At 37.1% G+C, this 18,051-nt stretch overlaps 1 protein-coding gene across 1 annotated transcript; it reads right to left on the reverse strand.

Annotated features, from left to right (window-relative positions):
* Positions 1-1,018: 1,018 nt before the first annotated feature.
* LOC103422300 (disease resistance protein At4g27190-like) lies at positions 1,019-8,439 on the reverse strand. Its single transcript, XM_070805125.1, has 5 exons — positions 7,485-8,439; positions 4,707-7,368; positions 2,619-3,188; positions 1,639-2,439; positions 1,019-1,450 (listed from the first exon to the last, which is right to left on the reverse strand). The coding sequence occupies exons 2-4, from the start codon at positions 7,329-7,331 to the stop codon at positions 1,663-1,665; spliced, it is 3,972 nt and encodes a 1,323-aa protein (XP_070661226.1). The 5' UTR covers positions 7,332-7,368; positions 7,485-8,439; the 3' UTR covers positions 1,019-1,450; positions 1,639-1,662.
* Between the last annotated feature and the right edge of the window lie 9,612 nt (positions 8,440-18,051).

Here is an 18,051-nt window from a genome sequence, read left to right on the forward strand (position 1 = left end):
ATTACTGGCAGTTCTCATTCAGCTATTCAACAGGAAATCAACTCTTTAACCTCTGAGTTTGACATCAAGGACTTAGGGGAGCTCCATTATTTTTTGGGAATTCAGGTTCTCAAAACTGCTACGGGATTATTCTTGTCTTAGTCCAAATATATACTGGATTTGTTGCAGAAAGTTGAGATGGTAGATTGTAAGTGACACCCCTTGTTTACCTTACAATCGGTTGGTTAAAGATGATGGCATTCCCTATAATAATCCAACAGCATACCGGAGTATCGTTGGAGCCCTCTAATACCTCACTTTCACTCGCCCGAACATTGCCTTCTCAGTTCATCAAGTTTGTCAGTTTATGCAATCTCCAATGGTGTCACATTTTACAGCTATAAAGAGGATTTTGAGGTATCTAAAGGGGACGTTATCTGTTGGCACCTCTTATACTCGAGGAGATTTAATACTGAAGGCATTTAGTGATGCAAATTGGGCTGGTGATCCCAATGATAGGCGTTCAACTACTAGTTTGGTTGTCTTCTTGGGCAATAACCCTATTTCTTGGTCCTCCAAAAAACAAAACACTGTTTCTCGTTCCTCAACGGAAGCAGAATACAAAGCTATGTCTACTACATCAGCTGAGCTTGATTGGATTCAACAGTTGCTGGAATTTATGCATGTTAAGCCTGTTGTTCCTCTTGTTATCTTCTGTGACAATCTTTCTGCCATAGCATTGTCTTTTAGTCCGGTTCAGCAGAAGCACATTGAGATCGATGTACACTTTGTGCGTGAAAGGGTTCCTAAGAAGAAACTATGTGTTTAGTTTGTCTCCTCTCGAGAACAATTTGCAGATATTTTAACCAAGGGCCTTAGTGCTCCTCTTTTTCAGTCTCATTGTTTCAACCTCATGCTCGGATCATACACTCATGAGTTTGAGGGGGCATGTAAGGATATAGACAGTTGCTAGGATAATGCCATTTGTCCAAAGGTTGTAAACCTTAGTTTGATAGTTAGTTAGAGAGTTAGTCTTCTATATAAATACATCATTGTAATTACTTTGAGATTAAGAAAGATCAATATAACAGTTTGCAGCTTCTGTCTCTAAAATCTCGCTCTCTCTCTCTCTCTCTCTCTCTCTCTCTCTCTCTATTTCTTGGATTCTGATCTTCTCCTTCAATCTTCCTCTGTCTACATTAACAACAATCATACCCAAACATAATATAACCAAGGCTTGAAATTGACCTCATTGCCAACAGAAATCTCACAACCAAGGTTCTCCCTTGAAGCGGAAGCTTGCAACAGGTCAGAGTTCCTTCCAGTCTGCTCTCCAGGCTGATATTTCTTCCTTTAAAAGGAAAGGCAAAAGGAAGAGGAAAATAACACACAAACACGCAATAGCACATAATCGGAAAACCTTAACACGCCAGGCAAAAGACACATTTAAATCTGCAATCATCAGCTGCTCCTGTAGAAATACATATTTAGTTGACGATTACAAATAAACACAAACTGTTCAATATGAAATCCGACTGAACAACTATGAATAAGATGAATAAATCAGACTTTTAAATTTGATGGTTCAAGGTTCAGAAAAAAGCTGAAAAATTGGAGAGTGAAATTAATAGATGCTTAATTAGTGAATGAAGTACTTACAGTTTGATCGGGATCACTCTCCTTTCAATCACTTAGCATCGGTACATCATCAGTTTCCTCTGCTATTTGTAGTCTTTCTGGTCTTGGATCACTTTGGAGTAACCCATCAGGAGAAATCTTTAAATCTATCAGCTGGCAGTTCTTGGCAATCAAAGTTTCTAAGGATGGGACTTTAAAAATGCAATTTCCCGTGCAAAAGCCTTGCAGACTTGGTAGGTCAGAAAGTTCAAGATGTTGCAAGCAACTGAAAGTGATCTCAGTTTCTGAATCATCTCCATTACTTGCCACTATTTCTACCATTCTTTCACAGTACCCAACATCCAACAGCTGGAGTTGCTGCAAATTCTTACCCACAGAATAAGGTATTAAGTATTGCAGTTCGTGACAACTCCATATGTGCAAAATTCTTAGATTTCCAAAGGATATCAATGATGAAGTTAGATTCTCTAATCTGCCACATTTTTCTAGGTGTAGAAATTCCAAGTTTGGAAAAACAGGGCCCCCTAGTTGGGAGTTTTCCATTCCTAGATGTATCAGCTCCGGCATATCGATGAGCCACAAAACCTTTACACGTGGGAGGGTCTCAACTTCATGTAATTCTTTCCAAGGAGCAGAAAGCACATGGAGCAGTTCAGTATTCTGTAAATTCTCAAAGAAAACATCTGACTTGGGATGTGAAGTAGCAAAAAAAATTACTTTTAGTTTTCTCAACAACTCTGCTGGGAGTGGACCATACGGTTCATACCAAATCTCCGTGTTCTCGTCCAATATCAAGTGTTCCAAGTTAAAGAATGACTTATCCTGAAATATAATCAACGGTAACGGCACCCTTTAAGATATTTTGAAAAACTAGACACCACATAATAACTTTAATTTTAAAAACATAATAAATGTATCTACTTGATGGTGTATGTTTAACTAGTATGTAAAAATCACATAAAATTTCTAATATCAAAAGAGTTGTGTACAAGTATGGTTACCTTCTCAATCAAAAAGAAAGGTTGTTCCGTTGGTCTTGGGTGGCCTAACTCAAACTTGTCTTGATATGTTGAAAACTCAACAGCAAAAATCTCCACACCACCACATTTCGTTAACTTTAACATGTTGAGTGATGGCCAATTAGAAACACGCAGTCCTGGATAGAAACTCCGAAGTCGGGGCAGATTATCAAATTCCATAGATGTTACTTTAGGGAACCCGAACTCCTCGTATGCCTTTTGTGGTCCTTCTTCCTTCGCAACAATTTCCTCCATTAAACTACAATTCTCAACCTTCAACTTGCTTAGCTGCTTAAGATCTTTGGCCATTGAGGCAGGAAAGACATTTTTCAAACTATCACACGAGTCTATCTCAACTAAGTTTAGATTTGGGCACTTAATACCATTCAATTGAGTGGTAGATGATGTGTCATATACCATTTGTAGTGCTTGACATTTGGATATCTTGATATGTTTGAGTTGCCCGAGACATTTAACCATGGAACTCGAAAACAAGAATCTTAAGCTATTACATTGATGCACAGTCAAGGTTGTTAAGTTGGACATCAAAACCTGCATAGTACAGAACAAAAATCATGTTTAGGTTAGGAATTTATGGATTACATGGCTTTAGCCTTACATGTTCCAAATGTGTAGACATAAAGTAAAGGTCATGTATTAAAAAGTAAGCTACTAGGCTACTAGACAGTTGTAAGTCTTTCTACTTTCATTGATTAGCAATGAACGAATTGGAGTAAATTTAAAAGAAAACTAATGAAAAAGGCTTGAAAACTTTGAGTTTTAACGATAAGGACAAAATAAAGGGTAAAGTGAATAGTACCATGATTGACTTTTTAATGTAAAAATGTGGTTTTTCGTTAAAGTGAACAGTACCGGGAGCTTTTCGTTAAAGTTCCCTAAATTTAATTTCAAATTTAATCAATTTTATTTAAATTGATACCAAAAACACATTATTGTGAAACTTTGGTGATTAGTAGAGGACTCTCCTGTGATTAGGGCCCGAGTTTAAATTTTTTGCACTTAAAATAAGTGTAGTTTATCTATGACACTTGCCACCTGTCCACAAACTTAATCGTAACATAACTTTGTCAACTCCTAATAAACTCAAATAAAAATAAAAACAAATGTAAGAAAAAAGACGCCGGTCATCCTCGGAGGCAGATTCTCTGCTCTTTTTTCCCCTACACTTCTATCCTCCTCTGTTTCTATGATTACGATTAAGCCACGTCTTTTTGTCTTATTATCTTTATAAAAAAATCAATATAAAATGTTGACGTGGTTTAAGCGTGACCACACAAACAAGGAGAGAATGGAAGTGTATGGGAAAAAAGGAGCAGAGAATCTGCCTCCGTCATCCTCCTCTCTTTCTCTCACTTCCCCAAACACAACAGCAGCAATATCAATTGCATCTCCTTCACACTTTAAATCCATAAATCAAACCCAAAAGCCTCTCCCTTCAATTTAAATGCTCCTTCAAAGAATAGGGGACGATGACCGTGACCGTGAAGCCCACCGAGACGTAGATTCCGAGAATCTACTTCACCGTTCCCGCGAGCTCCTTCGGCCATGGATCTGTTCTCATAGCCTTGGCGATGTCGATGACGATGTCATCAAGGGAGATGCTGCAGCTGAGCTTGAAGAGGTGGTGGTCCGTGAGGGAGGGGTCGGTGATTGGTGGCGTTGGGAAGGAAGGAGAATGGGAGAGGTAGCCAGTACGCTGGGCTACGCTCTGATTTTTGTTTTTTTATTTATTTATTTTATTTGGAGTTAACTCCGTTAGGTTTGGATGAGTGAATGGACAGATATCAAAATTTTAAAAAAGTCTAAATGGGTTCAGAAGATTTGAACTTGTTAGGAGAATACCTGGGAAAAAAAATTCTTAATATCAAAACCTAATAACATAATATATCATTTAAATGGTTTTTGCTTATTGGAAAAAATAAATCTTAGGCATTTGCATCTTTTTTCTTATTGAAAGAGAAAAGAATTATATGTCGAAATTCGAAGAAGAAAGCTATTTGGAGAAAGAAACATGCAACCATTTTGCTAGAAAAATGACTAAGAAAGTACCTCCCCATTATTGAACAGTCTCGATGGTCCACCAACTTCATCCTCCGTAATGATTTCGTCGGCTTCTGTAGCAATCGTTGACTGCTTGCCTTTGGAAGAGAAACCAATAAGCTTTGGTAGATTCCAAAGTGTCAAAGATTTTAACTTTCGGAAAGGCTCGCCTATGAGTTGCCCATAACTTACACTTTCCAAACTCACAAGGTCTTCAAGAGCTAGAGACTCCAGGTTGGAGAAGACATTATGAGAATAACCCCAACTGACGGAGTTAATGACATATTTGACTTTGTCGTCGTTTTGGACATGGAGATGCTTCAGTTGATTAACAGCTTCACTGTCAAATAGATAGGAAATAATATTCACAATCTCCATCCCATCCAAGTACAATTGCTCACATTTCTTTACCAACAACTTTATACCTCGGTCGAACTGATTTCTCCTTGTAATCTTGAGTTTTAGCATGTTCGAGGAGGTTGGATGGATGTCAGGATATGCCCAACAATCACCGATAAGTATGCTGTATCTTTCTAACTTATCAGAGAACAAGTTGGCTGGAAGAAGGTTAGCATCTGGAACATGTATGTCTAATGCAGTTAGTTCAACCAAGTGCTTCAGCTCTGAAACAGTAGCATTACTTCCTCCACTAGTGGGACCTGCACCCTCCCATTGCTTGAAAAGTCCCATCCTCAAGTCTTCTAGTCTTGTCAAGCTTGATATAACACCAGGTGAGATCACAACAAGTTCAGAGCAACCGGTCAAATCCAATAATTGTAGCCTTGTCAATTCCCCTATTTCTTTGGGCAACTCTTTAATCTTGGACTTTAGGAAGCTAAGAATTTTCAAGTTTGTTAGCTGTCCAACAAGAGTTATGTCTACCAACTCGCACCGATCTAAACACAATGTCTGGAGATGCTTTAGGGATAGAAGAGATGGAGGTAGTGACGGAATACGGAATTCGGTTACATCCAACACTTTGAGTTCTTTCATCCCTTCAAAAAATTTGCTTGGGATTTCCTGGGAGTCGCCAATACTATCATTCTCCCAAATCAACAATTTTAATTCTGGGCATTCCCAAGGTACTTCAGGAAGCCTGGGGATCTTGCAACCTCCAAAGGACATCCTTGTGCATTTTTTGAGGAAATCCTCAGTTGGCCATTCCTTCACCTCATCTCCATGTGCTCTTGAAAAGGCCTTTAGATCATCAGATGCAATCCAGACAGCAACATCTCGTACGAGCTCATGCATTCTAACAGTCCTATCATCATAACTGTCCAGCAATAGGCAAGACTTTTTTAGTTTTTTAACCATTAAATTCAATGAAACCCGTGCCTCTTCCACCGTCTCAACATTTTTTATCAAACCCAAACCCATACTATACTTTAACAAGTCACTGAGAAAATTGCTGCAACTCCCGCAAAGCAAGAACAATTGCCTAAGCTCTTGATCCTCCAATTGTTCGTAACTCCACTTTAGAGCCAAGAATGCTTTTTCATTCATTTCTTTCTTGTCAAATCTTTTGAAACTTCTCAACGCATCTTTCCATTCCTCCAAACTACTTTCCCTTAAAGCACTTGCAACTGCAACAACCAAAACCGGCCAACCACCACATTTCTTTGCTAGTTGGGTTCCTTCTTTCAGTATACGGTTGTCTTTAACGACATTACCTGCCATCTTCTCAAACAAACTCCAACTTTCTTTTTCTGTTAAAAACCCAAGTCGAAATTCTTTTTGCGTACGCATATCAGAGAATAAAACTTTACTATCTCTAGAAGTCAACAATAACTTACAGTTCGGCACACCGACGAGTCCCAGAGCCTCAAAGTCAATTCTTTCCAAAACATCGTCTAAAATGACAAGAGTCTTCCTTTCTTTAATCTTGGCCCATAGGAGATTCGCCCTTGTTCCCATATCCTCAGATTCATCAACGTCCATCCCCAGCTTTTTGGTAATTTCTTTTTGAATTGTTTCGTTGTCTTTTTTTTCTTTGACATTTAGTATTATAACCACATTATCAAATAACTTCCCTTCCATAGCTTCTCTGTAAACCTCTTTGGCAAGTGTTGTCTTCCCAACGCCCCCTAATCCGTACACACCAATCCTATTGATATCAGGTTTTTTCAGTTCCGTAATGATATCCTTCACCATTGAAATCCTTGATTCAAAGGCCATGTACTCGTGCGAGGCTATGGCAGACACGTCTTCTACGGGAACTTTGTAAGAAACACTGGAAAACTCTTTTTTTTTATTTTCATGTTCTTCAATCTTTCTCACCAATTTAGTTGATTTTCTGCCGAGCTGATGATAGGATATCAGGTTAGGACATATATAGAGACACTTTGTCTTTGCACGGCCTTCATCTTCCAATAATGCTTCTGCCTCTCGAAAGATCCCATCCGCTTCTGTCTGCCAGTTCCGGACATCGGCTTCCACTTTTTGATTAACTTTTCTTTCGACTTCTTCAACCGCATGGTTCATCCTTTGTTTGACAGCATCAAAATTCTTCAATGTACTCCTTAGATCTTTAAGGTTGCTTTTGTAGAAAATGACACAACTCACTTGCCGTGCAAGTGGTCTAACTGTGTGGTCAATTATTGTAGGAATAATTGCAGTGATTATCTCCTTCGCCATGGCACCTTCAGCTTACCAATTCGTCTGCTTTTTTTATCTGTTGAATATATACGAATCCAAACAAAATATTTAGGATGCGAGAAAGGTATTTATTTATTTTTTTTAATCAAAGCACATGAAATTAAAAAAAAAAAAAAAAACAATAGGCCATACCTTAACTCATGATCAAGACTAGGCTTGAAGAAAAACAGAGCAGTATGCAAATCTTTTGGTTTTCTTTTGCTTTTGGAGAAATCTGCATAGTAAAAGCGAAAAGAAGGTTATACCACACTTGCAAAGTAGAAGTCGAGACCATGAACAAGTTTTCACATACAATTATTATACTAAAAAAATTTGCTTGGTACGGAATTTAGGCAACCGTTTTCAAATCTTAAAAACTATGAAAAACATATATAATCTGCTTTGAATTTCACTGAGACATTTTAACAAACACCGTATCAGCTCACATAAAGCCGGTGCATGAGGCAGAGATCGAAATGTAGAACGATTTGCTCGTTGAAGACCACCAAGGCTCGTTAAACACTGTATCACAGAGCTACTGAGCTGGATGGTACGATGGGGTTGACCCCCAATTCTCGCAAGCTGACCGAGTTAACTCTGCCAAGGCTCGACGAGTTCTAGAGGCTCATGACGAGCTAAAGAAATCTGAGGCCATCAACCGCGAAATCAAGGCAGCCATGAGCTGGAGCATGATAAACCACCTGTGTCTTCCACGTCTCCTCCTGTTGCTGAAGAACAATCCAAGTTCAATGAGGACACGCCTCCTGTTGCTGAAATGTAGAACGATTGGCTCGAAGGTGAGCTCTCCGATGCCTCGAATCCCCATCCTCCTCGCCGCCTCTCGGCCTCTCGTTCCACTGAGAGTTGGGCGTTGTCATCGTCGTCGTTAACGAGGATCGACAAAACGTAGGCGGCCTTGTCGGTGCCGCCGTAGAGGTATGTGTCGAAGGTGACGAAGGTGAGGGAGACCAATTGCAGCCCATGAAAACATTTCCCAGCTGAAAATTTGAGCTTTTTCTAGATTCTGTGTAAGAATTTCAAAAATCCAATCGTTTAATTTGGTTTTCTGCTTTGTTTTTAGTATCGTTTTTCGCACTCTCTTCTCTACAGAGCATGAAATTTCAAAGATTTTGTAATTTATAGGATGTTTTCAATGAAGGCTCATATCTAGATCTTAAAAAATATCCCACCTTTTTGTCTTCTTTTGATATTTTGGCAGATTTCTCTGGTTTTTTTTTTTTGTTTTTTTAAGTAATGTTACATTTATCATCTATTTATATCATTACTTATTTAATTTTTTTTAATAAAGATAAGGTCTGTCAATCCATATAAATTTTATCTTTATTAGAGATGATACAAAACATGGTATAAATAAACGGTTAAAATAACATTTTTATCTCTCTTGACAATCTCAAAGCCTATCAAGACTCTAAAAGATCCATTTCAGATCCCCAATAACCTTCTAGTTTTCATTTTCCATTATCCAATTTGGACTCAAAATCCAACCAAACCCTCCAAATTCCGCAAACTTTGGTTTTAAATTTCGCCTCCTCTATTTCGCACTTTCATCAAAGAAAAGTGTTAAAATTTTAGTCTCTTTTGGTCTCAAATCATCACAATCCGATTTCTGAAGAGGGAGAAGGATGAGACTTTGAGGCTCTGTCGATCCCACAACCCAATGTTTTAAATTTTATTTTTATTTTGAATTTTCCAAAAAAAAATTATGCACAGTCATCATCCACGTAGGCCACAATGACAAGTCACTACAAAGTCATCATCCACGTGAGCACTACTTATGTTTTAACGAAGGTTCAGACAGTCAGACTAACGGAATTATGAAAATGTCACAAAATTCAAACTTTAGACTTTAGGTATGAGACTAGGATGAAAAAACTTATGAAAGTTTGAAAATCATGATACTTCAAGGTAATAAAGTGAGAATTACCCTTTTATAAACGATATTTTGAAAACGGTTGTGCAAACGAAAAAAGACGGAAGGCTCAAAAGACAAATACAATTTTGCGTTTTTGTAATGTATAAGACAACGACAGTGTTGGTGGACATGGTGGTTGTAGCAAGAGTTTGAAGTGGAAATAACAATTCTCAAATAAAATAACATTTTTCAAATAAAAGTAAATTTTTGGACAATTTGATTTTTGGAGTGTCACATCCTGGCCCGGGCCCCCACCACATCCCGGGCTCGACTCCACCGTAAGACGATATTGTCCGCTTTGGGCCTCAACCACGCCCTCACTGTTTTGTTTTTGGGAACTCACACGAGAACTTCCTAGTGGGTCACCTATCATGGGATTGCTCTCGCCCTAACTCGCTTAACTTCAAAGTTCTGATGGAACCTGAAGCCAGTGAGCTCCCAAAATGCCTCGTGCTAGGTAGAGATGAGAATATACATATAAGGCTTAGATGATCCACTCCCCTAGGAGATGTAGGATGTGACAATTGACAATTTGGTATCAGAGCCAATCCTTGGTCGAAAGTGTGCCGATAAGGACATCGTACCCCTAAGGGGATGGATTATCACATCCCACATCGCCCAGGGGATTTGATCCTCTAAGCCTTATATGTATATTCTCATCTTTACTTAGCACGAGGCCTTTTGGAAGCGTATTGGCTTCGGGTTCCATCGGAACTCTGAAGTTAAGCGAGTTAGGGCGAGAGCAATCCCATGATGGGTGACTCACTGAGAAGTTCTCGTGTGAGTTCCCAAAAACAAAATCGTGAGGGCGTGGTCAGGGCCCAAAACGGACAATATCGTGATACGGTGGAGTCGAGCCGGGGATGTGGTAGGGGCCCGGACGAGGATGTGACATGGAATGCAAAAATAAATTTCAAATGAAATTAAACAACAAAATCAAGTACATACCGGAGCTCCTAATTGAGAAATTTGCAACTCTTTTCGTTTTGTTTATGCTTTCTAATAAGTTTTCTTTTGGAGACAACTGCATAGCAAAAGCAAATGGAATGTTATATTATTTCGAGATCATCAATGTACGTTCGATTTACAAGTCCATCGCAATTTTCCAAATAGTTCTTGGAGTACAGATGAACTTTTGATTGATTTTAAGAGAAATAATAATTAAATTATATAGAGTACCATGCCTAAAGGGTACTATAAATGTCTATAAAGCATAATTCATTCTTCTAGACAAATTGTTCAACTGCAATATATTCTCTTCCCCCCTTTGAAGTGCTATTTCTCCTTTGGCATTACTACATTTAAACTACATATCTCTACTAATCTCTACTAATTAATAAAACACTCATTGTCAACAAAAATTCTATGAAATTATCAGTTTAATCCTCTAATTAAAACAGAACATGAATGAGAAATATGGGGCAAAAATATAATTTCACACAACCAAATTTTGTTGTTTTTTTTTTCAAAACCTCACCTACATGTAATCCTAACATATCTCTAATATAAAAATAAATAAATAATAAAATAAAAAAAATTCTCTCTTCCTCTCTCCTTCTATTTCAAAAACAAAAATAAAAAATTCTCACACATTTTGTATGTGCCCGTATGCTAGTTAATAATTTAACAGAATTCTATTTGTCAATTAAAAGAGAGCGAAAAGACTATTTAGTCTTCTATCAAAATAAAAAAGTTAAGGGTAGTAACATAATTTCACAAAACAAAAGAATGGTTAACATCAATTTTTTTTTTGGTTGAATAGTTAATTTTTTTTTATATAGAAATTAAATAGTTAATTCATGAAATGAAGAGATTGAATTAAAAGGCAATTAATCTTACGGACATTAAAAATTCATTTGGGTTTGAAATTAGTCCACAGATTTCAAGGTTCATTGGGCCTAAACCCAAATGGAGCCCATGGGATTGAAGTTGTGAGACAACTTAAATCCATGAAGTCCAGAAGAGTCTCTTCAGAAACCTACTTGTTTCTGTGTAGACCCTAAATCTGTGACATTCATTTAAATCCCAACAATGATTAGCTATAATTGTTTGCACCTAGTTCGCTTCCACCTCGCAACATGTATAAACATCTCTCCTTCTATTGTTTAAATTCTTTATATTTTAGTTAGCTTCAATTGGTTTTAAATACTAAAAGTTGAAATCAACGTTGGAGAGAAAGACAAAGGGGTGACTGACGTTGAAATCAACGTTGTGCTTGATGACCCCATTTCTTTGTATAAAAACCTTGGTGTTCAATTTGGGTGTACAAGAAATTAAGATTATATTAAAGAGTACAGTAATTCCTTTATAGTAATTTAACATATGAGTATAAGTTTTATTTTACATTAAATAAATTGATTAGAGAGAACCTCATTCTCTTAAATCTTACTACTATCATTTAGTATTACGGTCTAGTAGTATTTCTCTTCACTTGTAAGTGAGAGGTCTTAGGTTCTATTTTTGCCAAAGGAGAATTTGAACCATATTATTGCTAGCCCATTGTGAGGCTAAGTCCACCCTCTCCCCTAGACATGGCAATTTCTTTCACGACACGTTAACACAACACGTAAAGGACACGAAAATAACCGGTTTCGGGTCAACACGATAACTAATCAGGTCGTTATCGGGTCACACGATAAGAACCCGACAATAACGGGTCCTTAACATGTTTACACGATAATGACACGCAGGTAACTTGTTTCTACACGATAAGAAAAAAGTTATTTTGATGATTTTAATTTTTTAAACTATTAAAACAATTACTATAAAATACAATAGATATACTGGATATGTATATATTGTTTATTAATTATTATTGTATTATTATTCTATATAAATTTTAAAATTTTAAAATTATTTATTTATTTTATAGTATACTATAGGCAAAAAGTGAGTTTAAAAAAATTAAAAAACACATTAAAAATAAAAATATCAAGTAATTTAAAATACCAAACACATTAAAAAAATTATAATAATTAATTTACAAGTGCGAAAAATGTGAAAAAATATCCAAACGCTTGTAATTGCATCCTCTACGCTTTGAGGATGGGTATATCATCGTTTGAATTTTTAAAACCATACAAACCCTCATGAATAGTAGTTTTAAGGGAGTTCAAAATAAATAAAATTCATAATCATTAATGTATATGTCTGAAAAATGTGAAAGCAAATATAAACGCTCGTAATTGCATTATGTAAGTAAGAGGTCTTAGGTTCTATTTTTGCCAAAGGAGAATTTGAACCATATTATTGCTAGCCCATTGTGAGGCTAAGTCCACCCTCTCCCCTAGACATGGCAATTTCTTTCACGACACGTTAACACAACACGTAAAGGACACGAAAATAACCGGTTTCGGGTCAACACGATAACTAATCAGGTCGTTATCGGGTCACACGATAAGAACCCGACAATAACGGGTCCTTAACATGTTTACACGATAATGACACGCAGGTAACTTGTTTCTACACGATAAGAAAAAAGTTATTTTGATGATTTTAATTTTTTAAACTATTAAAACAATTACTATAAAATACAATAGATATACTGGATATGTATATATTGTTTATTAATTATTATTGTATTATTATTCTATATAAATTTTAAAATTTTAAAATTATTTATTTATTTTATAGTATACTATAGGCAAAAAGTGAGTTTAAAAAAATTAAAAAACACATTAAAAATAAAAATATCAAGTAATTTAAAATACCAAACACATTAAAAAAATTATAATAATTAATTTACAAGTGCGAAAAATGTGAAAAAATATGCAAACGCTTGTAATTGCATCCTCTACGCTTTGAGGATGGGTATATCATCGTTTGAATTTTTAAAACCATACAAACCCTCATGAATAGTATTTTTAAGGGAGTTCAAAATAAATAAAATTCATAATCATTAATGTATATGTCTGAAAAATGTGAAAGCAAATATAAACGCTCGTAATTGCATTATGTACACTTAAACGATGGTTACATGGTCGTTTAGATTTTTAAAATCCTCCAAATCTCATGAATAGTGTTTTTTATTTGAGTGCAAAATTAATAATTATTATTGTAGAAGTGTGAAAAATGTAAAAAAAAATATAGAACCACTCATAATGACAAGTTTTACAACTTTCGTGAAGGGGTCAACTCCGAAATCTGACACCATAATCCATAAACCTTAGATTTAAATTTAACCGTCCATTGTTGTTTACGCTTTATTCTACTCATCGAATTTCATTTTTTAGATTTTCTTTTTTATAAAGTGATCTTTAAGCTGATGTAGAAAAATGAACGGTTTAGATCATTGATATGACATTCCGATATTTATGGTTAACTAAAATATAAGTTGATGTTATATAGTTTCTAGAAATTTTATAAACTTCGAGCTATATTTTCACTAATAGTAAAACTCTGAAAGTAATATCAATGATATGAACCATTCATCTTCTTGCATCTTCTAAGAGATCATGTTTTCAAAATAGAAAATCCAAAAAAACAAAATTTGGTGAGAAGAATGGAGCATAAATGTAAACGACAATCAACGGTTAAATTTAGATCTATAGTTTATGTGATTATAGTGGCGTATTTCAGAGTTGAGTCTTTTATGAAAATTGTAAAGCTTGTCATTACGAGCATTTGTATATTTTTTATATTTTTCAGATTTCTACATTAATTAAAAAATCTTACTTAAACAATAGCCATAGATTTAATCTCATTTATGTGAGATTAAATCTTTACCATTGGATTATATTTCACTTATATTATTATATTTTTTTGGACAAAAATACCCCTCCCCTTTTCAATATTTTCACCATCTAATCCCAAAAATACCCAATCTTCAATAATCTCATCACATTTCACAGCCGTACTCCACAGCCGCAGTCGTAGTGGTAGAGGGACGGAATCTCAACGTCTTTGCATCTCCACATCTTCCTCGCTTTACCCCTCCCATCTGCTTCATCTTCCTCGCTTCACCCCTCCCACTAAGCTTGTCTCGAGTTTTTCGCCATTCGGAGAAAACCCAAATACCATAGCCCAATTGAAAATTGGCCGGCGAGATCAATAGAGAAGCAGAGAGGGTCGGTCGTCCTCAACGTTGAAGATCAACAGTAGCAGCAAAAGCAGCAGTGGCTTTGCTCTCAACGTTGAAAGCATAGTTTTTGCTTTTACGCACAAGTGTTCAATCGTATTTTGATAGATTATGTTCGGACCCTAGATATCTAGGCTGATTACTGTAGTCAAATGTTTTTGAAATGCAGAGCACAAAGGCGGTGAAAAGAAACGAAGAAGAAACTATCTAAGTTTTCCTATAAATTTCCAAATCATGTTACTACGTTGTTGAATTATGATGAATCCTTGTCTGCCATTGTGTCCTCTGAGCACTAGAGTTTTTCCACTTATACTGTATATGGTGTGAGCAGGGCGTGTGTGTATAGAATTCTTCTTTTTTGTTTAGGAGATCCGGTCTCCAAGATGGGTTAATTGTTCAGCATAGTTCTTGTTATTTTGAATAAGGATCCTGGCTTAATTCTCTCTACTTTTTTTTTTTTTTTTTTTTCTGGTTTGCAATACACTGCGTGCGGAAGCATGGTCAATTTACTGGTTGAGATTCGAGACTGCTGTTTGCACTCATTTACCAAGTTTTTTTGTCATAAGAAGTTGTTAGCCTTGTTTTTATATTCTCATGTTGCCTTTTGCTTTCTACTTACACAAATCATGGCTCTTACTCTAATTGTTTATGTAAGAATATATTTTTCTCATCGGGTAACGGGTCGGGTCATATTATCTGATAATATTAACGGGTCAATTTCGGGTCGGGTCATATTACCCGTTTATTTTAACGGGTGTTACACGACACGATCCATTAAGCTATCGGGTATGACACGAAAACGACACGAACACGAGAAACACGACACGAATGCTAGGTCTACCCTCCCCCTTAGTATAGACAATATTTTTTGTTCAAAAAAAAAAAAATCTTACTACCAAGGCCGGGCTTACGAGTGAATTAGCTAGCAACCAAATCACTTGTAAGATAACCCTATTCTTCACATCAAGTGAATTAGCTCAAACCGTAACATATGAAGAACTTGTTCAACCATCCAAATGAGATCAAAGGAAGGAGTTTTCAAGGTGCCATTCAAGGGGAAGATAAAGGCCCTTCCTCAAGGGTGATACACTTTATCAAAACAAAAGTAGTGCTTCAAGAGATTGAATCCAAATCTCTATCTCTTCTCTTTTTTTTTTTTTCTCTTTTTGTTTTTGTTTTTGTTTTTTTTACAGGAAACAATAGTGTATTTCATTAATCAACACGAACCATTACAAGGTTGTCATTGAGTACATAGCTTCAGTGAACAATAAATTGATCTGAAGTGACTTACACAAATTAGGGGTGGGTTCAAAAAACCGAAAACCGAAAACCGAAAAAAACCGAAAACCAAATCGAACCGAAGCCGAAAAAAACCGAACCAAATCTGGTTGGTTCGGTTTCGGTTTTTGAGGTCTGAAAACCGAACCGAACCGAAAAAAAAAATATTTATAAATACTAACACATGCAGGCGTCAAGGTTTGAACCCCTTCCCTGCAGGTTGGGGTTAGTCGCTGCAAGCCCACTTGATTGTAGGCTTTGAATTGTTATAATTGCACCAGTAAGTTATTTATAGGTTTCTTTTATTTAATGCTTTATAAAATTTCTTAACTTTACAAACCCTAGCCGTCTCACTCCCATTTCCCATTTCCCATTTCATATCTCAAACACTCTCTCTCTCCCATTTCCCATTTCCGCTGCTTCCTCAGTCTCTCTCTCCCTCTCCCCTTCCTCTCTTCCTCCAAATTACTCTCTCCAGTCTTCTCATGTTCTCATCCTCTTCTTCCAAACCATGATTTTCCCTTCTTCCACACCATGATTCTCCCTTGCCCCTTTCGAATTGGAACCCCCTCCAAATTGGAAGATTCTAATCCGGGTTTTTCGATCTCTCACATGTAATTTTCAAATCAAAACGAATATGATTTATAATTTTATATTGTGATTTACTGAATTAAAATGGGTTTTTCTTTATTTTGTTGGGATTTTGTATAATCTTCCAATTTGGCAACAGATGCATAGGTGTTGCCATGGCCGACCAGAGGTTTGGGACTAAAAACAAACCCCCAAGGTAAAAATCTCTCCTGGTTGGCTGCTATTTAGTTCTACTGGATTTATTTTCATGGAAAAATCAAAGAATTAACACATGCATGTGTGTTTTTCTCTGCGAGAGCACTCAGATCCACAACAAGAAAGGCGCACTAACACCTAATAATGTCATATCCATGGCAGATTTGTTCCAGATTAAAAAAAAAAAAGCTTTATTTGTTCAAGATCCATGGCAGATTTGTTCAATAAAGGCTCTCTGTGTTTTCTCTTCAGTGCTCAATCAATCTTTTCAGATTTGTTCCAGATTAAAAAAAAAAAGTCATGAAAAAACCGAAACCGAACTGGAAAAACAGAACCGAAAAAAAAACCGAACCGAAAAAAAAATCGAAAAAAATTGAACTGAATCGAACCAAACCGAAATTTCGGTTCGGTTTCGGTTTTGGGAAAAAACCGAACCGCTGAGAACCAAACCCAGCCCTAACACAAATAGATAAATAAGAGGAATCCCCTAAACGACAACCACAAGAGCTAACATACAACCGTCAAGCGCACAAGAGTTACTGGTACACATCTGTTATAATAAACGATAGCAGCAACAGAGAAATACAGACAGCCACAATGGACATCGCTGAAAAGCAAGGCCACAAAAAATCATCGCGAAAAAGCGAGATCACATCAAGTCATCATTTTGTTAGCAAATGAGACTACCAAAACGCATTGCATAAAGGCGAAGACCAATTTGACCAAAACAAATAGCGACACCACGATGCACAAAGGCGAGTGGACAACGAGACAACACCGGAAAGGGGTCCGTTGTACACCTCAGTAGTTAACAAAATATTTCGAGAAGGAAGCCACAAGGCAGCACTTTTCGATGGAAGGATGCGCCACTCCTGATAAAGACCATTGCACATATTTGGATAGCCCCATCAGCAAGTCGAACCAAGGCAGTTGGCTGCACAACGAGAAGCCAGATCTGGAAAAGCCCAAGTGATGCAACCCCAGCAAAAGCACGACCCGGACGGAGCAAACAAAGGGTGGGCATAGGAGGCGGTGCATCCAAATCAAGAGGAGGACATAACACCGGTAAAGGAGTGGCTTCGACCTACCATTCGACCTTAATCCAAACCCAAGCTCCGAATCAAACCCAAATCAAGAGAATAACTTAAAAAGGGCAAAACCCGGATTTGGGAAAAAGACCCAAAATCACGGGACAACTGTGTAAAAGATAGGGGAGAAAAAGAACAGGGATGAAGCAAGCTAAAAGAGGGGGAGGGGGAGAGTTGGCATGGTGAAGGAGAGAAAAGAAATGGAAAGAAACAAAGGCGCGGGGGAGGGGGGACATGGGGAGGGTAAGGGAATGAAACGCGGGGGAAGGGGGCAACACAGGGAAGGGGTGGCGTGAGAAGAAGAGGAAAAAATTGAAATTGGCAAGGGGTGGGGGATGACTGGGATGGGTAAGAAAGGGGAAGAGGAAGGGAGGAAGAGCTAAGGAAAGAAAATGAGAGGGTGCCACTGGCCCCCAGCCATAGCCAGAGGCCGGCGACGAAGAGGGGGTTAACGGCTAGAGTTTGGTTGAGGGAGAAATAGCTTTTAGGGAGAGAGAGAGCTCTCTTCTCTTTAAGGTTAACTCGCGAGCTTACACATTAACCTGCCTTTTCTTGGCG

This window comes from Malus domestica, chromosome 09 (genome assembly GCF_042453785.1).
Source record: "Malus domestica chromosome 09, GDT2T_hap1".
In the NCBI taxonomy this organism is placed as follows: Eukaryota; Viridiplantae; Streptophyta; class Magnoliopsida; order Rosales; family Rosaceae; genus Malus; species Malus domestica.

Excerpts from the sequence above, each read along its gene's own strand:
- LOC103422300 (XM_070805125.1), bottom strand. The coding sequence starts at position 7,331 with ATGGCGAAGGAGATAATCACTGCAATTATTCCTACAATAATTGACCAC. Across the intron at positions 3,189-4,706 it reads GACTGTTCAATAATGGGGAG|GTTTTGATGTCCAACTTAAC; the intron begins GTACTTTCTTAG and ends TGTACTATGCAG. Across the intron at positions 2,440-2,618 it reads CTTTCTTTTTGATTGAGAAG|GATAAGTCATTCTTTAACTT; the intron begins GTAACCATACTT and ends ATTATATTTCAG.